Below are 24,518 nucleotides of genomic sequence, written 5' to 3'. Positions count from 1 at the left end.
CATCGCCACAGTAATACACTTCCTCCAACAAGGCCACACCTACTCCAACAAAGCAACACCTCCTAATACTGCCATTCCTTGGGCCAACCTGATTCAGACCACCACAGTGTATAATCTGCGGTACTGATCAGAGCTGGCTGGTGAGGGTCAATTCCTGTCGTGCCTGTATCCTATATCTCACCATTTACATGTTAGCCACGGGTTTTGTTTTTCTTAGAGATCCTTGATCTGCGCTCTCTCTCTCTCTCTCTCTCTCTCTCTCTCTCTCTCTCTCTCTCTCTCTCTCGTGTGTGTGTCTATGCTCAATGCACAATGTTTGAGACTTTTGCATACTATACATGTATTGTGTCATTGAGCTATAGCCTCACCCAAATGTTAGCGATTTTTTTTTTAAGTCGCATTTATTTATCAAAAAATGGGAAGGACTCAACTGGTACACTAGTTGTGACAAAGGTGCCATATCACAGCCAGATCTTAGTAATAACTGAGTATAGAGGGGCTCTAGTTTTGCAATTATTTTGTAAATTTAAAATGGTGTTTTGAAAGAACATGGTAATTTAAATAGAACATGGTGGTTTAAAAGAACATAGTAGTGAGAGTTCAAATTAAAGTAGTTTAATTGTGAATTTTATGACACCTTTTATTGAATGGTAAAAAACATAGGCCAGGCCAGTAGTGTACACCTTTAATCCCAGCACTCAGGAGGCAGAGGCAGCCTGGCCTACGCAGGGAGTTTTAGGCCATCCAGGGCTAGTGAGACTAGTCATCTCAAAAAGGAAAAAAAAAAAAAAAATCTGTCTTCTATTACTGATGTATGTCTTCATTCCCCATTTTTAAAGATTCTTTGTAGTTAATTATCCTTAGTTTATGTACTCTCTTAATGGGTGACATTTTATATGTTTTTTAATACAAAAATAATCTCTTCTCGATACTTGTTTATAAAATGGATTTTATCTTGCAGCTGATGAGATGGCTCAGGAGGTCAGGGCCCTTGCTGCAGCCAAGCCTAGTGACCCGAGTGGGAGACGTAGACCCTTCATTGTGAAAGGCAAGGTTTCCACAAACTGTCCTTTGACCTCATGCATGCACATCCAAAATAAATATATTTTTCAAACTTTTAAAAAATGTATGTATATTGATATTTTGCCTACATGTATGTTTGTGTAAAGATGTTAGATTTAGGAGTTACAGCTAAGTTATGAGCTGCCATGTGGGTGCTGGGAATTGAATCTGGGTCCTCTGGAAGAACATTCAGTGCTCTTTACTGTTGAACTATCTCTTCAGACCCCAAATTAAATATTTTAAAATTGACTAAAAACCAATAAAATTTAAAAACTCTTTACTCCTTCCCCAGGTAAACTGAATCTATTTTTTTGTTGTTTTGAGATTTTAGTTGGAAATATATTACACTTATATTTCTACTTCTAGCAAAAGTCAATTTACATTAATCATCACTTGAGAATATATTTACTGTGCTCTGTACTTTTTTGGGGTGTTTCATAATTTTCTTGTTGTTGATTTTTTGAGATGGAGCTGACCCTGTAGCCTTGTCTTGCCTGGAACTTGCTATGTAAACCAGGCTGGCCCTAAACTCACAGTGAAAGTATAGGGACTAACGGTGTTATGTCACCATACCTGGAAAGTTTTTTATAATTTAATTATTTTCTTCATATAACACTTTGGGTAGTTATTCCTAGATACCATTTTGCTGTTATATAGTTTTTTTTTTCTGATTTTGTTTAAATTTTTTTTTAATTTTTAAATTAGCCATTTTCTGAGTTCTTTTCCATTTTCGTTTGTTTTGCTTTTCCATGGAGCTGGGGTTTGAACCCACAGCCTCATGAATGATAGACAAGCATGGTAGCTAGATTGCAGGTTCATTTTGAGCAGTTGTGGTGTTCTTGGACCTTGCTGCTATTTCCTGTCTTCAGTGGGTTTCTTCTCATACCACTCTCCATTGACTTAATACACTTTAAGTCTCTAATACACTTAGAATTATACTTTTATTTCATGTTATTTTTTTAACTATGACAAAATTTTATCTAATCATGTTTAGGTCTTTTCAGTGTGTGTGTGTGTGTGTGTGTGTGTGTGTGTGTGTGTGTTGGCACTGGGAATTGAACTCAGAGCCTCACACAGTCTTGGCAAGTACTTGACAAGTATATTGACTTACATAGTCTTGTGTGTGCATATGTATATGTATCATGTATGTGCACATGTGTGTTGAGTACACTTGTGTGCTGAGACCACCATGGCACATTAAGTATCTTCTCTATTGTTTATTATTTATTTTATGTACCATATATCATTTTTGAAAATTATGTTTGTGTGTGTTTGTTTTGCCTGAGTACCTGTGTACCATATGCATGCAATGCCCATGGAGGCCAGAAGAGGGCAGCAGATCCCCAGGACCTGGAGTTACAGATGGTTTGGACATGCAATGGAGGAGGATGCTAGAAGAGTTACAGAGGGTTCTGACCTGCCCGTGGGGGTTCTGCTCCTCTGGAAGAGAAGCCTGTGGAGCCACCATTCCAGCCCACCATCTTATTTTTTGAGACAGTCATCTCTCCTTGAGTCTGAGCATGCTGTTTCCGAATCCGCCTGTTTCTATCCCCTAACACTGGGTTTGAAGCACACGTGGCCACTCCCAGGTTTTATGTGGGTGCTAAAGACTTAAACTCAAGTCATCCTGTGTTCACAGCAGATGCTCTTACCCACTGAGCCACTTCACAAACCCCACAAGTCCTTTTGAATTTTTGAGACAGGGTCTTACTAAGTGACCCAGGCAGGCCTTGAATTTATGATTCATATGAACGGCCTTGCCTAGATGGTGATGATGATGATGTGTGTGAGTGTGTGTGTGTGTGTGTGTTGACTTAGTTGTAGTGTCTTATGTTACTAGAATTTTCTAATAGATTACAATTACATTTGCCAAATTTTGTCATGAACATTTTTTTTCCAATTAAGTTTCTAGCTCTCAGGAGGCCCAAGGGCTACAGCCGTCTGTAGACAAGCCCCTGGAGCTGAGAGGCCTGCAGAATAGCTTTGTGGAAGAGGGCATGCTGTGCAGAGGACAGGGGCATAAGGGCTACCCAAAGGAGGGCCTGCTGAGGAAGTGGTGGGGCACCCCTACTGGGAGCCAGTGACAGCAACAGTCACAGAGATAGATGAGATCTTGGCGCTACCCCGGTTCTGCCACATCCTGGACTATTTGCTCCATTCTTCCTCCCCGGGTTTGGAAACAGCAGAATCTCTAAACCTGCTCTCCCTCCTGGGATCTCCATCTGTCAGGCACCAGCCCATACTCCAAGCAAGCGATGCTTTCTCTGTCCAGAGAGATGGAATTGAATGTCAGTTAGAGATCTATGTCCAGGGAGGTATTTACTGTGTGTTTATTGAATACACAACATAGAAAAGGTAGCCATTACATCTCTCAGCACATGAAGAGAACTGGAAAGAGAGACGATTCTAGGTCCACGTGGGTTTGGGTCATTAAAAAACCACAATCCAAGCGTATGTCTGGTGATGATATCACGTGGGTGGGCTTGTCGCTATTCAAGTTTGTCCTTCCTGTCTTTAGGAGTCTAGACTCAGGAGTGAGAGGGCCTCTGGGTGGACTTCCGCACAATTTTCTCCAGGGTGGCATTCTCATCGAAGGACCAGTTCCTCCCTTGGTCTGCCAATCAGTTGCCCGTGCAGCCGTGGCTTATACCTGAGGAATGGGATAGGAGGCACAAGCAGCCAGGCCACACATGTTCTTCCCACGTTCAATGAGGAAGTACCTGGGCAGAGAGAAGGGATTGAGGACTGATTAGTAGCGTCTTCACCTCAGAACTTTCTGGAATGTTCTGGTGCAAACCAAAACTTGAGAGATTAGGCCCTCTGTATTTCTTCACAGAACAGCTATTTTATCAGCAGGAAATGACTGGCCACGCTTTGTAACTAAATTCTTCCTTTTTCTCCTTGCATAGCCTACTTCTCCCCAGAATTGATGGAGGTTCCTTTCTTGCTGCTGTCTGGGTCCTCATATAGCTATCTAACAGTCAGTATGGCTTCCTAAAAACAAAAACTCTCCTTCTCAGTTGTGTGTGTGTGTGTCTGTCTGTCTCTTCATCCTGATTCAAAGGGGGTGGGGGTGGGGGCTGTCACTCCCTGTAACGAATTCACTGATTTCATTTCTCAGGCCCTTCCAGAGGTTGGTTTTGTCCCAGTAAGATGTTGAAGTCTGCCTGTAACCTTCAGTTACAGACCTCATTATGCTGATTAGTGCCCTGTCCTTTTCAGACTTGTTGGGACCTGGGATCCTATGATGGGGAGGGTCTTGCTAACAGGACCTTGGCATGTGAAGGTTCCATTCTCATGGTCCCCTTTCCCTGGCCTGGTAGAGCTTGCTGTCCAACTCCCATAGACTCTTTAACTTTGAAGTAGTGATGCCTCCTACCATCGGACGCCCCAGACATCAGCAACATGGGCTTACCCATTCTCCCCCCACTGGGAGCCCCAAGAGTTTTTCACAATCCAGTAGAGTAATCCATTCTGTTCTCCATAGCCAACAGCCAGGACTGCATGGTTTACTTTATCTGGAGTTTTATGACAGGATTTGCTGGAAAAGAAAGTGAAATTTATAAAGGCTTGGAGTATAGGGCGGATAAAGGCAAGGACTGTCACAAACAAGGGCTCTTTAGTGCTGTAGAGATGATTCCCACTGGAGGCAGGCTGGTGTGTTGGGTCTCAATTAGCTACGGCTCAGCCATGATGGCGCCAACAAATCTCATCAGTTCTCAGCCCTTTCGCTTCAGTAGTCTCCACCCGATCCCACTCCATGTGAACACTTCTTTTTCCCGGCAAGGGGAGGAGTCCCTGCTGCACTTCTATAAGCCGCAGTGCCCGACTGGAGTTCAGCCACTGCTCTGCTGCTTCTGTGTTCCTTCGAAAAACGACCTTGTACTTAGGGCTTGCCCTTTAGCCTCTGTAAAACTCTGGGACTTCAAGAAGACAAACTGCAGTGGCCACGGGTTGATTTAATGGGCATGGAAAGAAAGGGTGTGGGGACATAAGTCTTTAACCCTAGTACTCTGGAGACAGAGGCAGGCAGGCAAACTCTGTGAGTTTGAGACCAGCCTGGGCTACAGAGAGAAACCCTGTCTCAGAAAAGAAAAAAGGAAAGGGGAGGGGAGGGAAGGGGAGGGGAGGGGAGGGGAGAAAGGAAAGGAAAGGAAAGGAAAGGAAAAAGGAAAAAGGAAAGGAAAGGAAATTAATTCCCTAGGGCATATAGAAATTAAGTGGACTTTCTGTCACCAGAATGTGTCACATACAGGGCAAGGTGCTGAACGACGGACAGTAGGACCCTCTCTGCTCTTAGAAAGCTTTGTTTGGTAGGGGGCAGTTGGCAGTTGGCAGAGGAAGCTGCTCTGTAATGGACTGCGGGATGTGCCAGTTAAGTAGGGGATAGGGGCCCCAAGGAGCGGGACCTAAACCAGTGGGTGGGAAGTGAAGACTCCTTGAGGAGCAGGGGTTATATATGAAACTATAAGCCCTTCCTCATGGCTCACGTGAGGGAGTAGGGGCAGAATGAGCTTTGTAGGAGAGACAAGAAGGGAGGTTTGTTGACAGATGTGTGCAGAGGAAGAGGGGAGCAAAATCACCAAGGACCCTGGGTAATGGGGAGGGAGGCCTTGGCTATTTATACCCAAGGCATCATAGGGCTAGGGAGATGGCTCAGGAAGGAAAGGTGTATGCCACAGGAGTCTTGAGCATCTGAGTTCAGATTCCCAGCATACGTGGGAACATGTAACAGCCAGCTTACTTTTGGGGTCCCAGTGCTGGGGACGTGGTGACCGACAAATTCCTGGAGCACATTTACCTGCCAGACCAGCTAAACCATTGAGCACTAACCAGGGCTAGTGAGAGACCCTGTCTTAAAAACTAAGAAAGTCATCAGGGAAAACAGGTTAGATTGACTTCTGACCTCCACATACATACACTACACACACACACAAGTGCATGTGCACCAACATAGTTATGCTGACTTCTGGCCTTCACATGCATATACATGCACACTTGGACAGACATGAATATATATATATATATATATATATATATATATATATATATATATCCTTACACAGAAATTTTCATAGCCAGAAAAGCACTTCAGAAGGATTCTGGGTCCAAATGGAGGAGAGGCCTGGATGTCTATTGTAGGAGAGACAGATGTTAGGAACAAGCCAGTGAGGAAGCATCTAAAGAAGATGGGGATGGTATGGAATAGGGAGGAGAGGAGAGTGGGCAGCATGTTGTGGCTCTGGCCTCTCGCTCAGCATCAGGGATGTGGGTCTGCTAACAGACATAGATGCCTTCAAGGAGCCCTGGGTCAGGCAAACGCAGGGTTGGAGGTCTCCATGGCCACCCAGGCCAAATTGGCAGGGTCTAATAACACTCAGATCTAAGCATGGGTCTAATACTTGGAAGGGACTTGGTGGGCCATGGATGTTCCTATCAAATAGTTGGCAGTGGATTTATGGTTGTATAGAGGGCTGAGGGCAAAGCCCAGAAGAACATGGACATTCTAGGGGTAGCTAGAAAACAGAGAACACGAAGGAGCCTAGAGAGCAGGGGGAGTAATTATATAGACTCTTTGCTGAATGTATTCCTACAGCCCAATGGGCAGCCTAGGGAGTGTAGAAATCCCATACTAGACATGCCATGGGGGGAGGGGACATGATGCAGCTCATCAATAGAGCGACTGCCTACTACCCATGAGGCTCTGGGTGATAAGGTCTCTCTCTCTATGGTCTTCCTGAAGAACCAGATAGTGAACTCTCTAGCATAGAATTCTGATGTCTGAAAACAGCTATTTTTCCTTTCCCATTTTTGATCCTTGTGTGTGTGTGTGTGTGAGACAGGGTCTCATGCTGACAAGACTAGCCTTAGCTCTCTATGTAGCGAAGGATGACCTGAGAGTCTGATTCTCCTGCTTCTTCCTCCTCAGTGCTTGAATTTTAGGTATGTACCATCACACCCCATTTATGTGTTGCTAGGGACCCACTCCAGGCTGTGCTGCCTGCTAGGCAAGTCCTCACCAAATGAGGTACATCTCCAAACCCATCTTCAAATATTTGGCTGGATGTAGCACTTCTGTAGATGACCACAGAGCTCTGGGCATGGATTTTGGCCTTAGTCATGACTTAGCCATTGTGGCTGGGCCTGTGGCATCCTTCACTACCTCTCTTTTCTTTGCTGGGTTAGAGACTTGGTCCCTGACACTCAGAGCTGAAGGAGACAAAGAGAGGTACACTAAGTCTCACAAGTATCTAATTAGGAATCTAGGTTGATGCAGAAATCATGCGCTGGGTTTGAGGAGGTCCATCTAGTCTTCTCTAGTCTCCCTCTGACTCCCCCCTTGGCTTACCTGGAGTAGACGCCACTTTTATACATCATAAAATCTTCAGTCACCTCAAAGGCGAAGCTCACAGGGTTGTATAGAGCCACAGCCTCAACCATTGCAGCCTCATCATTCTGTGGACAGACAGAAGGGCTGACAGACATGCAGGGCATCTCCCACCTCCCCTCCATGTTTATGGCCTGTTGTCTGAAGGTAGGGGCTGGAGTTCCAGAGCTGTGCAGGAGACCTTGAGGGACAACAGCCCCTGACATTGAGCAGTAATGCAGACTCCACCTTCTTATGCAGGGTGCCAGCAAGCACCCTTTGGATTGAATTTTGTTATTTTTTGAGATAGGGTCGTATGTGGTCCAGGCTGGGCTCAAACTTGTTACCTCAAGCTGAGGGTCATACTTGTGGCCCTGAAGCTGAGAATGATCTTGGATGGTCTTCCTGCCTTCATCTCTCAAGTGCTGAGATTACAGGCTTGTACTACCATGCCTGGCTTGGATGAATTTTATCTTTTAGAAACCTTTTAAAACAGGGCATGATGGCACACAACTTTAGTCTTAGCACCTGGGAGGCAGAAGCAAGTGGACCTCTGAGTTCAAGACCATTTTGGTCTACATATTGGGTTTTAGAACACCCAGAGCTATATAACAGACTGTCTCAAAACAAAACAAAAAGTAAAACTAAGCAGACTGATGGGGACAGAGCATGTTAGGCGAGTGTTCTACACTTATGTATGTCTCTATGCCGTGTCTTTGTTGTTGTTGTTGTTGTGGTGGTGGTGGTGGATCAAACCTAAGGTTAAATCTCATGCATGCTAAACAAGTGTTCTATGACTAAGCTACACCTCATTTAGATTTTAATCTGGCTTATAGTTCTTCCTCCCAAACCAAACTAGCTCCCTTTGGCTTTGGCCTTTGCCCTCCCTTTCTGAGCATCTGGAAATCTCTCATTTGTCTCCCTGACAACCTCACACACAGTTCAGCCGTTCATTCTCTCAGTCACAACTGACCTCTGAGGCCATCCTACGAAAGATGCAGAGATGAGTGTGACGCTCTCGCTTCAGCTCCACATCTAGGAAGACAATCTAGGGAACCTCACAGGTGGAACAGAGATCTTACAGATCCAAGGATAGGTAATAACTATACCGGGGTGGAAACAAGACCAGTCAAGGCCTTGAGCCTTCTGAGCAGGACCTGCCACGTTGGTGGGGGAAAGCAAGAAGGGAGTCATGGGAACTTTTTGGAGGCAGGGGGTCAGCAGCAGCCAGAAGCACTTGGTAGACCTCCAAAGTCTCCCTCCAGGGTAAAGGTGGTTCCCCTACTCTGTGTTTTACAGCAACCCAGTTGGGAAAAAACTGAGAGGGAGCCACAGTAATGAGATGCTTAGGAGTGGAAATGATGCAGGAGATTCAGTGAATTGAGGCCAGAGCTCAGAGAAGGGAAGCAAAGCACAGGAGGAAACAGAGTGCAGAACTCAGTGTGTCCTTGCTCAGGCAATGGGTTCCTTCCAAGTACGGCTAGACTTCTTGGGAACACAGGAGATCACAGAGGCCTGCCGCGTTAGGGCAAGAACCTCGGTGGCTGGCACTGTTTCAATGCTCTCCCTTGTCCTGTCTGAGAGTTCTGGCCTGCTCTCTGGGGCTCTGCTTGTGTTCCTGACATGTCTTCCTGGGAACCAGACAAAAGGTAACTTTTGGGTGCTTTTTTTCACTTTCTGGTGGAGTCCAGTGGCTCAGAGGGCCAGTTGTGGTGGGTGTGTTAAAAAAAAAGTTTCTTTCCAGGAGACGATAATATCTCTATTGCAGGAAGTGAGCTGTATTGCTGAGGTGGCTAACGCCAGATCTGGAGTGACATTCCTCTGCTCAAACCCAGCGCCACCTCCCAGCTCCTGGGCACATTTTTTAAGCTCCTCTGAGACTTAGTTGTCAAATGGAGGTAATAACCACATTCCTGTCGTAGGTTATTTGGAGATGAGGCCTATCGGGTGGCTTTATACTGCCCTAATCATTCCAAACTGTTATTGCTATGGGGAGCTTGGCATGCCCTTCCTTTGGATGGCAGCTGCTGTCATTACAGAAAGTACATGTTTGTGCCACGCGCCCCCTTACCTGCACATCACAGCTGCACACATCATGGAGGTTTCTCACATCATACACACTCCTCCCTGACTGAGCCCATGCCTCCCAGACTAACGAGGCCACTCATGCATGCTCACACGTTCTCTTGGAAAAGCAGGGTGTGACTGCGTGCTCAGGAATGCTGCCCTTCAAGTATAACAGACATTACCATCTTAGAGTGAGCCTGATCAGACTCAGTAAGATTTGACTTGCTGGTGTTCCCTCATAGGAGGGGGAAGGGAGGCTCATGAGACTCTCCCCCGTGGTTGCAGATATCTCCCCTCGGGAGTCTCTGTCAAGGCTATATAAACTCTGTCCCAGCTTCATGTGGTCTCTGCAGGTTCTAGTGTACATAGTGGGTAGCATGTGCTATCTATGCAGCTATATGGAGTTGTTATCATCTCTAAGATGGGACATTTTGACGACACAGCCGATTTGAGGTTGCTCACATTCCTGTAAGTAAGCCCAACAAATTCACAGGCTCACCAAAGCTAGACTTGGGTGCACTGTGATTATTTTGGTCTATTGTTGGTACCCTAGCTGGTGTGAGCAGGCATCTGTTACTATCTTACAGGAAAACTCCAGGTGAGGTGTGGCGACCTTATTAGAGGAATGATGGGTTACTCTCTTTCCCTCAGCCTGGGTGCTGAAAGGGAGACCAGCAACACAGGGTACACACAGCCCCTACCTAAGCCACAGGCAGGTGACAGGGGTGGGGACAATACTGTGCCTTTCAGACTTGAGGAAGGCTGGGGCTGCAGCAGATCTTAGTCTGGCTTGACTGACAAGTGCATGCCCCTCACCTCCCCACGTGCAGACTTGCCTGGGCCAGCCACGAGTGCAGTGGTTCTCAACCTGTGGGTCTCCACCCCTTTACGGGGTGCTGTTGAACGACTGATCAGTTCACAGGGGTCGCATATCAGATATTTACATTTTGATTCATACCAGTAGCAAAATTACAGTTCTGAAGTAGCAATGACTAACTTTAAGGTTGGAGGTCACCACGACGGGAGGAACCGTGTTAAAAAAAGGTGGCAGCATTAGGAAGGTTGAGAACTACTATGCTAGAGGGATGGTGGGGATTATCACTTGCATTTTAGACAAGAAAACAGACCCACAGGCACAAAGTCCCCCATAGACCTGTAACCCAGAACCCAGCGCATCCCCTGTCACCCCATGATTCCTTCCTGTCTTTCACCACATAGCCTTTATATGGTGAGCAGGCGTCAGCAGTAACCCAGATTCCTCCATCTGGGACAAGCTTCTGCTCTTCTGGCCTCCATAGCAGAACACCCTCCCTAGCTAGAGCTGGACGCAGTACTCACGAGTGTGATGTTGACAACATTCTTGACGAACGCAACAGCTTTTTGGGGGTTGAATCTGCACGGACTATCCTGTTCAGGGTGAAATAGGGAAGAGAATACAGATTAGAGATGTTTAACCTTCCAACGTGGGATCCAGTTCAAGGGGAGGTCCCAAGGCCTGACACTATTACTAAGGCTAAGGAGTGCTCAGAAAAAGGAACCCAGCATGACCACACTCTGGAAGATCCAACAAGCAGCTAAAAGAGTCAGATGCAGATATTTGCATCCAACCAATGGACAGAAGCAGCCAACTCCTGTTGCTGAATTAGGGAAGGCTGAAAGAAGCTGAGGAGGAGGGCAACCCTGTAGGAGGACCAGCAGTCCCAATTAATCTGGACCCCCAAGATTTCTCAAACACAGGACCACTGAACAGGCAGCATACACCATCTGATATGAGGCCCCCAACACACATACAGTAGAGGATTTCCTGCCGGAAATGAATTTATTCAGAGATGATGCATCTAATCCTTAAGAGACTGGAGGCCCCAGGGAGTTTAGAGGTCAGGTGGGGTGGGGGGTGGGGAGGAGGTATGGGATGTGGAACAGTCACAGGGTGGTCGGTGGGGAGAATAAACTATGGAGTGTAAAAAGAAATTAATTAATTAAAAACAAAAAAGAAGAGAGATGTTTAGTCTTCAGCTGAGGTCACATTCTCCCCATGAACATTGAAAGCCTTTTCTAAACAGCCTGCATGCACCATAGGGACAGTGGCACTCCAGAGGGACTTAGAAGTATCCTGGTCTTTAAAGGAGCCGGAGAGACTTAGTCAGAGCCCAAGGAAGGATCTGACCTAGCAGCCCAAGGAAATCAAGAAAGAGAAGTTGAGTTGGACCTTATGTAGCAGGATTGGAGGAACAGTCCAGGGAGCAGTGCTCACCAGAGGCAGGCAGAGATTAGGTCATCAGACAGAAACTGGGGGAAAGGGATGTGGTTTGTGGGAGCTGGTAATTGATAGGCATAATAGTGGGAAAGACTTGGCCTGTGACCAAGGTAGGTATGTAGGTCGAGCTGGTCAGAGAGGCCCAGGGTGAGGACAGATAGGCGTTTCCTGATGAGGAGGTCAAATTCTGGATGGAGGTGGACACAGAGTGGACCAGTGGAACCACAAAGGAATAAGCCAATATGAGTTGAGGGGGGAGGGTCCTGAAGAAGGGCATTCATGAAAGAGAGTTGATAGCTACAGGAGCAGGATTGACAAGAGTTCCCTGGTAAGAGCAGAGTACCACAAAGGCTCCCAATTTGAATGGCAGCAGGATGGAGGAGGATAAGGGTGAAACAGAGAGGAGACACAACCGAGGCCTTACCTTGCCTATGTAAGGGTAGCTGTCTTCTTCCATGATGCCCTTGTTGTATAGGATGTACTCGAAGGCCTGGCTGGGGAGACCTCTGAAAGAAGGACACACTCATAAGCTCTTCCAGGTCTTGCCTCATAGACAGGACTGGGCATCGGGGCTGAGGCTTGGTGATTTTTGCCCTTGCCCAGATCACTGGGATTTTGGTAGGGCACATCCTAGTGGCAGAGGTTTCTGAGAGATCAGCCATGTATCCCTGGTCTCAGCCACTGGAGTCTGAGTGAGACACAAGGGCCCCTCTGGGACAGAGGCCCCTGTCAGGAGAAGCAGGCAGCCCCTTGGGAGGCAGAAGGAATCACCATCACCACAATGGCTTCCGTTCCAGGCTTCCTCATGGCTGGTGTTCCACAGACAGCCTGCCTGACCCTTCATGTCAGCCCCAGGTGGTAGCTACTACCATGCCTGGGCCACAGTCTGAATTCAGACTTTAAAAATTCTAAAGGTCAGTCTTCCCTATCTTACTACCTCCTATCAACAACCAACGAACTAACCGACCAACCAATAAATCACTCAGCAGATGCGGTTTTGTGATGCCTTTGCTCTTCTCCCTATAGCCCATGTTGACACCTGACCTATGACATGCTCGTGAGTGGCTTCTACAACTCCTAGGAATGTTATCTCTGTGGGCTCTACTGTCTCTTGGGTCACCTGTACCTAGGCCCAAAGGGGCCTTATGGTGGGAACTGGAACTTGAAAAGAAAATGGCAGTATTCAGGAACTGAAGCAAACAGACTTCAAAAGATGATAGGACTCCAGCGTGGCCAGGAGTCAGCCTCTTGTCATGCACAGGCAGGTTGAAGATGGACAGAAGAAAGATAAAAAGCGAGGGGAAAGTGAGTAACCGGCAGTCTGTAGCATCAGCTCTGGATGGATCCCTGGACTCGGGCTAGGACATGGCTTTCTGCAAGAGACCGTGCTAGTCACTGCTGTCAGAGGAGATGGCACATGAGATGTCCTCTGAGGAGCGGTGAAGGCACAAGCTGGGAAGTCAAGGATGAGACTATGCCCTCGAGGACCCTAGGGGATACTTTCTGCATATTATACGCCCAGAAACCTGTCTAACCACCCAAACTCACATGGACAAAGAGAGGTGGGTAAGTGTCACTGTGAAAATGGGAGCTACTTCCTAGTAACTTACTAAGAGGATGACCAGGAAGCTGGCACAGTACAGCTTTACACATGGACACATTTCCAAAACTCTCAGAGCTCTCGAGCCTGGGGCATCTGTGCTTCAGGGAATGTGTCTAAGGACCCATCCATATGTGAATCTGGAGTTTGGACAGTAGTGTTTCTTCCTCTATTGATTCTTTTGGCCACTTGTCCTGAAGCTTTGGTGACTGGTGAGGCTGATCATGCTAATCATGGAGCCGGGTGACATCTTGGAAGGAGACTGGACTCTTAGCCCTAAACCTTCAGCTGTGAGATCCTTCGATTCTCTACCCATGGGGGTGAATGGGATTTCATGACTCTAGCTACTACTAAATCAGACAGCAGCAAATGAGGGAGATGAGAAGTGGGGAGCACTCCCACTCCCGAACATACCCTTTGCAGCCATGATTGTTGAAGGCCTGGGCACAATCCACCAGCTGCTGCTCAGCCTAGAGGAGGAAGCACAGAGCCTGTGAGGAGATGGCTGGGAGGCCCTTGAAGTGCTGCTGTGAAGCATCAGCATTCACTAGCCCATTTACATTTGTGGCCTAATTAGTGTTGTGTGGTGACGATCCTGTATGATCTCTGAATATCCCAGAGTGTCTGCCCTGCAGCTGGTACTTGCTGGAGGTGGGAGGGGTGTGTGCGCTCAAAATGACCTGGCTGCCAAGCAGGTGCGAGGGCACAAATAGGTCCTCCTCCCTAATGAGCACCTCTTGTAGAGGTTACACAGTATGTACTGGGCATCTCAAGGAACTGTGCTAGAGGGAGAGGGGTCAGGTCCAGAGCCACTGCCCCGTCACTCCTGACTTCTCTCTTCCCTATACTGTGAGACCCTTCCCTTGGGGGTTAGTGGGTAAACAGGCCCTAGCTTTCCCCTGCATGAAGATAACGCATGGGAAAGGGCCCAGTTTCTAGAATGGGTATCTCCTAGGCAGTGCTGTCCAGAGCTCTTATTGGTAAAGTACCAGGCTGAAAAACTGAGGAATGTAGACACCCACATTGACTCAGGAAGAAGCCCTTGGGGCCTTTCCTCACTCTCATTCTTTTTGGGAAGACATTAGCCGAGCTTCTCAGGCTAAATGCCATCAAGGTTGGGACCATGAGATCCAATGGAAATCAAACTCTTAGCTGACACCATGAAGGAGCCTGAAGGCCCAGGCCTAGTGCTGAGAGGTGGTCTGTTCTGTAAGGGATGGCATAAGGCTGACTTCTTACCAAAGACAGCATTTTCCCACTGGCAATAGCCACAGCCGACTCTAGGGCCCCCGTGGTAGAGAAAGTCCAGCAACTGCCACAGGCCCCCTAGAGAGAACACACAGAGTAGAGGGAGTCAATGAATGTGCCCTCAGGACATGGCTCCACCCACCAGTGTGGGAACCACAAAGCAGTGACAACCCAAGCCTTGCAGAGGAGAGAACTAGAGAGATGAAGGATGAGGCAGCATCAGGGGATGCTTGCAGAGGCGCTGTGAGCATCTGCGTTCTCCATCCTAGTACGAAGTTTGACAGCATGGCTCTTTTGGAGGGAAAATGTGGGGACTGCCGTGCGTACCTGATTTTTCACTGGCGAAACAACATTTCCTTTCTTCCTCCAGTCCATGGAGGAAGGGTAGGGGCCTGTACCTCGGAGGTAGTTACTTTTGGTGGCTGAGCAATTCTGAAACAACCAAATACGTACTTCTCAAGGGAAATGTAATCATTGAAAAGGAATGAAAGGTCTGGGGTAGGCAGTTCAGTGGGCAAAGTGTTTGTTGTCCCCAGATGAGGACCTGGGTCCCCACAGCTCTGTGACTTTGTGACCCTAGTGTTGGGGGTGGGGCAGGAGACAGGCAGATCCTGGGGACTTGGATCTAGCTGAACAGGTGGGCTCCAGGTTGGGGTGGAAGTTGGGTGGTTGTGGCACACACCTTTAATCCTAGCACTCAGGAGGCAGAGGTAGATGGGTCTAAGGCCAGCCTAGTTTACATAGGGTTTGAGGTCAGCCAGGGCTGCTTGAGACCTTGTGTGAAGAAAAAAGTGGTGAAGGGACTGGAGAGATGGCTCAGCGATCAGCAGCCGAGGGCACTGGCTGTTCTTCCAGACGATCTGGGTTTGCTTCCCACCCTCATTAGGTAGCTAACAACTATAACTTCAACTTCTGGGGCTCCAATACCTTCATCTTCTGGCCTCCATGGGCACCCACATACATATGGCACAAACATATATGAACAGACACATATACATGTACTCCTAAATACATAAAAAATAAATCTTAAAAAAAAATAAGGTGGAGAGCACTGAAGGCATGCTAACTGTGGCCTCCCATGTGCACCTATCGGTGTGTGGGCCAGTGCACTCACACACACATCCACACAGGCATCCCCCACATGGGTGTATCTATCACACACATGCATGTACCACATATACTCACACAACACACACATATGCCATACACATGTGCATCAACCAAGCACATGCATACACCACACACATTCAAGTACACATGCATATACACACATACCAAAGGGAATGAGAAATGAAAATTTGAGTGTGGTGTCATCCACCGAGCACTTTTGAAGTGGATGCAGGAGGATTGGGGGTTCAAGGTTAGCCTTAGTTACATAGCAAGATCCAGGTCATAGTCTTGCTGCAACTTGATATGCCATGGCTGGTTGATATTCATGGGAGACCTGCCCTTTTCTGAAGAGAAACAGAGTGGATTGGGGTTTGGGGACAGGGGGGATGGGAGGAGAGGACAGAGAGGAAACTGCAGTCGGGATATTAAAAAAAAAAGTCTGTCTGAAGTTCACTTTTAAGTGGGCACCTGTATTTTATCTGTTCCTTCTAGATTATGGGTTTATGTTGAAGGCCAGAGGCCAGGACTGAGGGGCTGCTAAGAGATGGATACTTCTGCTCCCCCAAAGGACCCATAGGCATGGCTGGGGATAGGGCTGAATCTAGCTGGAAACAAGGCTTAATGTTTACTTCACAGGTTTGAGTGAAAAGACCCAGATTTATTTACAAAGAAGTACACTAACCTGAGGCTCTGACCAAAGGAATTTGTGTTTTATTTCAGCAAAGCTCATATCTGAAAACTGGTTCAACGCCACTGAAAAAGTAAAAAGGGAAACCAAACTAAACAAAGCCGAGGCGAAGTAGAGGGTTGTAGTGAATCATTAACAAACAAGAATCCTTTTTCATCCATATTCTTTTTATAGCCACTACAACTTGGCTTCTATAAAATTCTATATTTTGTATGATTCAATATAGCAAGGTCAACTGATACTGGGCCTCTGAGAAGTTCGGGCAGACAGACACGTCCCAGAGTTACTGGTGGATGAAGTAGATGTGGGGTGCAGCTAGGCACCCACTGTTTTAGGTTCCCACCGTGAGGCTGATGAACACCCAGGTAAAGAGTGGCCATATCTGTGCAGGTGTCTGGCCGCCTGTACCGTATCCAGTGTTCAGTACAACCCAGCCGGTTCAACACTTGCCAGTTCCTCTTCAACCCAAGTTAGCCCTTGCTCCAAGGTTATAAGCTAGTACCAGACAGAAAAAGACAGAGGTTCTGTTTTCCTTTCAGTTCATGCTTGCAGCCCAGAGTCCCTTTAGCTGGGCTGCCATCATTCCTCAGCAACTGCAGTGATCAGGCTAGACTTGTTCCTAGTGACCCTCACTAGGAGTGAAGCTGGATGACGGCAGAGACTGCTCATGGGCTCAGAGCAGTCTGAGGTTGCGGCAAGGCCTCACATCAACCCAGACAGATCTTGGTTGTGTGTGCTGTACCCTCAGATGAGAGTGGGGTAGGGTAGGGCTTCTCTAGAGTCTTTTGTAAACTTCTCTACTCCCACAGAAGAGTACCAGTACCATCTACATTTATATCCTGTACAGAACCCGGATTCCCCAAAGACATCCCTGATTCTGAGTCTCTGCTTTCTATGCCTGTTAGCCCTGAGCAGGTCCTTTTTACCAGCCTATGCCACTACTCATTTTCTTTCCAGATCTGGGGTGTTCCCACCCCGTCTTCTCTCAGAGGCCTGGAGGAATCAGGGCTTCCCAGTACTTTTAAATGTGTGGTTCCTCTGGTTGTGGGCTTGAATCTTCCTCCAGTTGTTGGCAAACATCTGCAGTCTGTGGTTGTACTCCACCGAGCTGTACGTCTTTTGATGCTAAAACAAAACAGGTCCTGAGAATAGGTGAGTGAAACTTACCAGAGGGGGTCTTTTTAGAGACTTCCCCATCCCCTCAGCACTCCTCCAGGGTGTCATGTATGTAGACTGATGTCAAATGTCCCTAGACAAAATGATCACGAACATCTAAGATTCCTATCCTACCTCTACCTCCCAAGTTCTGGGATTACAGGCTTGTGTCACCATGCCTGGATTACATGGCACTGGAGATCAAAGGGGAGTTCTGTGCATGCTAGGCAAGCATGCTACCTACTGAGCTGAATCTCAGTCCATGGGGATTTTCATTCTGCCACTATCTCAGGACAGATCTACAGTTAGATGAGTCTCCGTTCTTGTTCTCTACTGCCAATATCAGGAAGTTACAAAGGACCTGTGGCCAGAATGAAGCCTACACAACTGTCAGGACATCAGTTAAGAGTTCAGGAGAACCAGGCAGTGGTGGCTCACGCCTTTAATCCCAGCACTTGGGAAGCAAAGGCAGGCAGATTTCTGAGTGTGAGGCCAGCCTGGTCTACAGAGTGAGTTCCAGGACTGTCAGGGCTACACAGAGAAACCCTGTCTCAGAAAAAAAAAAAAAAAAAGGTTCAGGAGACCCCAGTGAGGAGACCTGCCAAGAGTAGGTAGCCTGCTAACACCATGACACATTGCTGAGCCAAGTGCATGGCTGACCCACCATTTTCAAAGCTGTACCTACTGATTTCCTCAATAGATTCTCCAGCCACTGTGCAAAGTGCCCTGAAGACAAGCCACAGTAATGAAGAGAAGGCATGGAAGGCTTCTGCCAGGCTCATTACTGGGCAGCACTATTTGGAAGGTCACTTCACTGACTCCTTCCTGGAGTTTGGCCAGTTTGAATCATGGAAAGACCCGGGACAGACAGAGCAAGTTGGAAAAGTGCTCTTTTGTCTCAAATCTGATACAGTTCAGTTTGCTAACTGGAAGCTTTGTGACAAGAGAAACTTCAAAAGAAGAAGTTGGTCACTGACCTGTTTCATCCATGACTTAAAGTGAAACTTTTCTGTAAAGAAAAAAAGAAAAAGAGTTAGGTTTGCACATGCCTCGTGATCTTGTTGACTCTACAGCCTAGTAGGGCACTGGAGAGCTAATTTGCATCTTATTAATTTATTATTATTATTACTATTATTATTACTATTGTGAGACAGAGTCTCACTTGGTAGTCTCGACTGGCCTCAAACTCATAGAGATCTGCCTGCCTTTGCCTCAGAGGGCAGGAATTAAAAGTGTGTGCCACCACACCTAGCTGATTTGCATTCGCAAAAATACCAAAGTGGACGTTGAGGTGGGTTATCTAAAGCTTGAGTGCAAAAAGGAACTCAGACTCTTTCTGCTTTATTGCCACAAGAGATTTTGAGAAACTGCTGTTTATAAGTGGTATGTGGGGGAGGTGTGTAACCTTGTGTGCACATGTGAAGGCCAGAGCTGACTAGATGCCTTCCTCTTTCTCTCTCTAACTTATTTCTTGAGACAGAGTGTCTGGAAGAACCCGGAGCTTAGCTATTTGGCTATACGGGCTGGCTAGAAAGCCCCGGGATCCTTTTGTCTCTTCCCTTCAGCTCTGGGGTTATAGGTGTGTGCCCCACATCTGACTTTTTTATGTGGGTGCTAGGGATCAGAACTCAGGCCCTCACACTTGGGCCATAAGCACTTTACCCACTGAACACCATCGGTGGTATACTTAAAAGTTTGAAATTATATTTATTGATGTGTGTGTGTGTGTGTGTGTATACATGTCAGAAGCTAGCTTTTAAGAGTCGGGTCTTTCCTTTCACCAAGTGGATCGTAAGGATCCAACCTAGGTCTCCAAGTTTGGTAGCAAGTGCTTGGCAAAGCAGAGATCAGTCAAGATAAAGATTTCCAGCTTTCAGGAGCTGTGCGCCTTGCTCAGGAGGATTTGTGTTGCTGCAGCTTTGTTATTATTTCAGTTCCTGTAACTAACTCCTTACCCACACTCCAGGAAGTCATCCCAGTACAACTCCCTGGCTCATCAAGTTGGACTTTGGTAGGATTCACTTTGTCCTGTCACTGATTCTCTGTCTGGGGTGAACAGGTTTTTTTTTTTTTTTTTTTTTTTTTTTTCTCTCTCATGTCTAGTCAGAAATAGAATTTTGGAGTGTTGGGGATATTTTATTGTTTCATGGGGTATAATTTACATGACTCTGTTCAATCATGGAAATTCGCTGAAGTCCATGTTTAATGGTCAGGGTACTTTTGCCACTACAGTTAATTGAAGACTTGGATACTCAGTCTCCTGAGTTTTGGGATTACAGACAGGTTCTGCCACGCCCATGAGAGCAACTGTTTTACCTTTAGCAGTGTCTATGGTTACTGCTATTATTCATCGTTGTTGCATAAATGGAGCCACAGGTAATGGGAAAAGAAATGGGTGTGGAACTTTACAAAAGCAAGCAAACCAGGTGTTTGTGGATTCTAGCTATATCCTTCCTTGGACACAATTTAAAATTTCCATTTTTAAATTTAAGTGCCTGCAAAAGATGTGTTCCAATGTATTATGTGTGTGTGTGTTTTAAAGATTTATTTATTTATTTTATTTATATGACTACACTGTAGCTGTCTTCAGACACACCAGAAGAAGGCATCCGATCTTACTACAGATGGTTGTGAGCCACCATGTAATTGCTGGGAATTGAACTCAGGACCTCTGGAAGAGCAGTCAGTGCTCCTAATTGCTGAGCCATCTCTCCTACCGTTATGTTTTAAATTTTTATTTTTATTTTTTACAATGTGTACATATGTTGTACCTGAACACACCATGGTGTGACTATAGTGGCCAGAAGCACATTCTTGCCCTCTACCACACGGACTCTGGGAACTGAACTCGAGGTGTTAGATCTCGTAGCAAGCACCTTTCCTTTCTGAGCCATCTCGTTGGTCCTTTACATTAAATATTGATTTGAAAACAAGACCATGGCTAGGGAGATGGCTGAGCAGTTAAGGCACTAGCCATGAAAGCAAGAGGGCTGGGGCTTGGATCTACAGAACCTATTAAATGCCAGTCGGATGTGGAAGCTAACCTGTAGTTCCAGCCCGGGGTGGCCGTGCCAGGGGATACCCAGAGTGCGTGCATTCGACAGCACTAGCCAAATTGGTTTGACTGACAGACTTGGCCTCAATGAAGAAGGTAGAAGAACAATCAAGGAAGGTTCCTGATACTAACCCTGGGCACCCACACATGTCTATACGCATGTGAGTTCATACATGGGAGCATACATACATATACTGCCTTACACACAAACACAAGAGTTGGATACCTTGCTGGTTGTGGAGGTACAAGCTTGTTAATTCTAGCTCTGTGGAAGCTGAGGAAGGAGGAACTGGAGGAATTCAATGGTCGTCTGGGCTACATAAAAGTTTCCACCTCAAAACCAGACCACCAATAGCAACAACAAAAGAGTTGAATATTTTATATATTTTCTTCTCCTTGAACACTTGCCTTTCTGTCTCACACAAGTTTAGCCTAAGAAAGAATACTTATATTAAATTGCCCATTCTCCTTTTCTGCAACACAAAAGTTCAATTAAAATTATCTTTGCTTCCCAATCATTATAAAATTATTCTAGATTAAGCAATAGTCAAAATTATTATGAAGACCTTGATTTTTTTTTCTAAATACATTTTACTCTATGAAAAGTCATTGTTAAACCTAAAAAAGTAAAACTTGAGTGGAAATGTATCTTTTGAATGTATGTTTAGAACAGCATCTGGCTAACTAGCCCAGGCTAGCCTTGAATTCACAATCTTTATGCTTTAGCCCTTTGAGTGCTGAATTGCAGGCATCTGTAATCTGGTCAGATGGCGAGTTTGGAAGTAAAGGGTCTAGTCTGGTTTCACTGACACCATCTGCGTCCAGATCATTTGGGATGGATCCATGTTGGCCCAGGGGATTCCTAGGGATCTGTGCCAACACAGCAATATGAGGGTCATTGCTATGTGCCAGCTACATCTCTATCTGAAAGCTCCAGACTTGCTCCAGAAACTAAGTCAGGACCATAAGGGGGGGCGGGGGAGGCAGGGAGGGGAGCATAGTTCCTTAAGACAAGGTCTGAGGGGGGTGCAGAGGATTCCAAACCCAGGTTAAGGGCCTGCTGTGTGGCTGAGGCCTTCAGAGAAGATAAATCTTAGCTGAGGACCAGGTTTCTCAGCAGGCAGAATTTATAGCAAACTTGTGCCTCTTTCAGGGGCTTGGGTGGTGGTGGTGGTGGTTTCCAAACCAAAAAGAGGAAGAAAGCCACAGAATTCTTCAGCGTTGGTGGATGAAAGCACAGAGGACCTCAGACCCATCCCAAGCTTACTCCGATTTAAATGAAATTCATTTCATCAATTTATTTTTTTACACGTGTGTGCACAGTGTGTGTGCACATTGTGTGTGTGTGTGCAGTGTATGGTGCACTGTGTACTCACAGAGATGTCCCAAGTTTTCCTCTCTTGCACTCCACTTTACTGAGGCAGGGGTCTTTAATTGAACCTAGAGCTCACCTATTCTAGGTAGTCTAGGTAGCCTGTTTACCCCAAAACCCTTCCAATGCCTCCTGAATACAGTGATTACAGGTAGCTGCTGTGTCTGGCTAGCTTTTACATAGTTTGGGGGATAAGGGCTCTGGCTCTCAGACCTGTATACTAAGGGCTTTACAGACTGAGCTATCTCTTTAAAATGAACGTTTTTACCTAGCGCTTGGCACATGCCTGGAATCTCAGTAGTTGGAGAATAGAGACAAGAAGATCAGGAGTTCAAGGTCATCCTTGGCTAGTAAATGAATTAAAAACAGAAACCCAAAAAGGCTGGAGGGGCTCACAGGGTCCCATCTCTGCCTGAGGATTTATAGGTAGTTAATAGTTGCGGGGGTGGGGGATTGGCCGCGGAAGGAAAGATACATTTTCTTCAGTGGTGTAGTGGCTGGTAAGGTAAGGTGACCATGTTTTTGATAACCCTAATAAAGCCCAGAGGGTCACAGAAAGATATGAGGGAGGGAGGAATGAGGAGAAAAGGGGACTGGGAGGGGAAGAGGGAGAGAGAGAGAGAAAGAGAGGGAGAGGGAGAGGGAGAGGGAGAGGGAGAGGAAGAGGGAGAGGGAGAGGGAGAGGGAAAGGGAGAGGGAGAGGGAGAGGGAGAGGGAGAGGGAGAGGGAGAGGGAGAGGGAGAGGGAGAGGGAGAGGGAGAGGGAGAGGGAGAGGGAGAGAGAGGGAGAGTAACTTTCTAGACTGATTTCGCTGATACAGTCTGGGTCCGGATCGTTTGGGATGTCTCCACGCTGCCCCGGGAGATCCCCAGAGACCCAAGTCAGCACAGCAATATGAATTTGCTACGTGGCATTTATCTCTCTTTCTGAAAGCTCTAGTTCCAGTGAGTTACAAAACCAAAAAGAAAGAAAAGAGACAAGCTGGGAAGAGGAAGTAGAAATGGGAGGGGGAATAACAGAGGGTAATGAAGGCTGAAATACGATCAGGATATATTATAAACACTCATGAAAATGTAATAATGAAACTTATTATTAGGTACAATTAATATATACTAATAAAATCATTTTTTAAAAGGAAGTTTTGTGTGTCCTGCCGAAGGACCGTCAGCAGGGCTAGGAAACCCCAGACCACCATCTACTCTTAGCCAGGGGCTTTGATTGACTGGCTTTGTACACTTAAAAATGGCTGGCACGTGCACAGGGTGGTTGTTGTTGTTGTTGTTGGTGGTGGTGGGGGAGAACAGTTGCGCCTGAAAATCATTTAACTTCTGTTTTCACTGTCCATAAATAAACATCTATTAGAACCAGCTACCCGTAGCTGCATTCGTCCCACAGCGAGCCTTTAGGAGTTGCTACAGAGACCAACGTTGTACACAGTAAAATATTTACTAGTCTCCTGCGGTCGCACTTTTCCAAGAGTTGAGGCGACTTTCCCGAGCCAGTTTTTTCCAGGCACACCACAGACGCTAGGGTTAAAACTGCTGTGGGTGCCCCATGTTCCGCAGGGCAGGGAGTCACCCCAGCATGGCACAGTCGGACTAATAACCCAGGCAGGGCGATCCCCGGGGAGGCCAAGTCCACGGAAAGTACAGGCTGGAATGTCCCGCTCCCTCCCGTGGTGGGACAGGAAAGTTTTGTGCCCTCAGCTGTCCGGCAGAAGTCTGTATCTAGATCTGAGCCAAAAGGACTCTGGGTACCTGCCAGCCTGTTCCTCGGATCACGCAAGACGCGTGTCCCCCGAGACTAGCCCGAAGCTCCCCGTTCCCCCTCCGGTGCCCCCGGAGCTCTGCGCCCCACTTTCTCCCTCGTACCTATGGCGTTCACGGTCAGCTCGGCGGTGGCCCCAGTACTCAGCAGCCAGGCCCCAGCGCACAGCAGCGGCAGCGCAGCCCACATCTCGGCGCTCACTGCCCGGTCCCACCGAGTGCCCTCTGAGCCCAGCCTGTGGAAAGGAGGTGGGGCGACGCTGGCCTCCGCCTAGGTGATGCTGGTTCCTCTCCTGCCCCCTGTGGCCATTACACTCCTGTTCTTGGGAAGAAGGGCTCTCAGGGTCTGACCCTGAGTCCCTGCCAAGTGGGAGGAAGCGCAGCCTAATCCCCAGTTTCCTGTCTGTCCCCATCTCTGGTAACTCCGTCTCCGTGAAGGTTTCTTGAACCATAGCTCCCTGGCCTTCCCTACAGCTTGGAATGACTTAACCAGAGGGCTGTCTGGACTGCTCACCTCCAATAGGCATTTGGGTTGCTTCCGAGGAAGTCACACTGTATTTCTCTGGCCATTTTCTTTATTTCCGAAGTCTGAAGGAGGAAATGATACATTTAAGGCCCGCGTATGAAATAAACAGACAAAGCACTTTTTGAACTAAGGAACCCTTCTTGCTAGGATTCCTCTAAAGGAGAAAGGGGAATTCAGACAGCACAACACCAGGCCTGGCACTCATACCTGGCACACATGGAGGCCAAGTTATTCCCACTTGTTTC

At 47.0% G+C, this 24,518-nt stretch overlaps 1 protein-coding gene across 1 annotated transcript; it reads right to left on the bottom strand.

Annotated features, from left to right (window-relative positions):
* Positions 1 to 3,368: 3,368 nt before the first annotated feature.
* Ctsh (cathepsin H) lies at positions 3,369 to 24,048 on the bottom strand. The gene is made up of 12 exons (XM_085827881.1): positions 23,853 to 24,048; positions 18,532 to 18,563; positions 17,419 to 17,524; positions 16,394 to 16,464; positions 14,929 to 15,033; positions 14,593 to 14,679; positions 13,768 to 13,823; positions 12,178 to 12,259; positions 10,835 to 10,903; positions 7,412 to 7,518; positions 4,478 to 4,603; positions 3,369 to 3,782 (listed from the first exon to the last, which is right to left on the bottom strand). The coding sequence occupies exons 1-12, from the start codon at positions 23,935 to 23,937 to the stop codon at positions 3,707 to 3,709; spliced, it is 1,002 nt and encodes a 333-aa protein (XP_085684007.1). The 5' UTR covers positions 23,938 to 24,048; the 3' UTR covers positions 3,369 to 3,706.
* Between the last annotated feature and the right edge of the window lie 470 nt (positions 24,049 to 24,518).

Source organism: Mus caroli, unplaced genomic scaffold (assembly GCF_978045245.1).
Source record: "Mus caroli unplaced genomic scaffold, Mus_caroli_1 scaffold_11, whole genome shotgun sequence".
Classification (NCBI taxonomy): Eukaryota; Metazoa; Chordata; class Mammalia; order Rodentia; family Muridae; genus Mus; species Mus caroli.
Note: the sequence above shows the minus strand (reverse complement) of the source record. Positions and strands in the feature narration are given on the sequence as shown.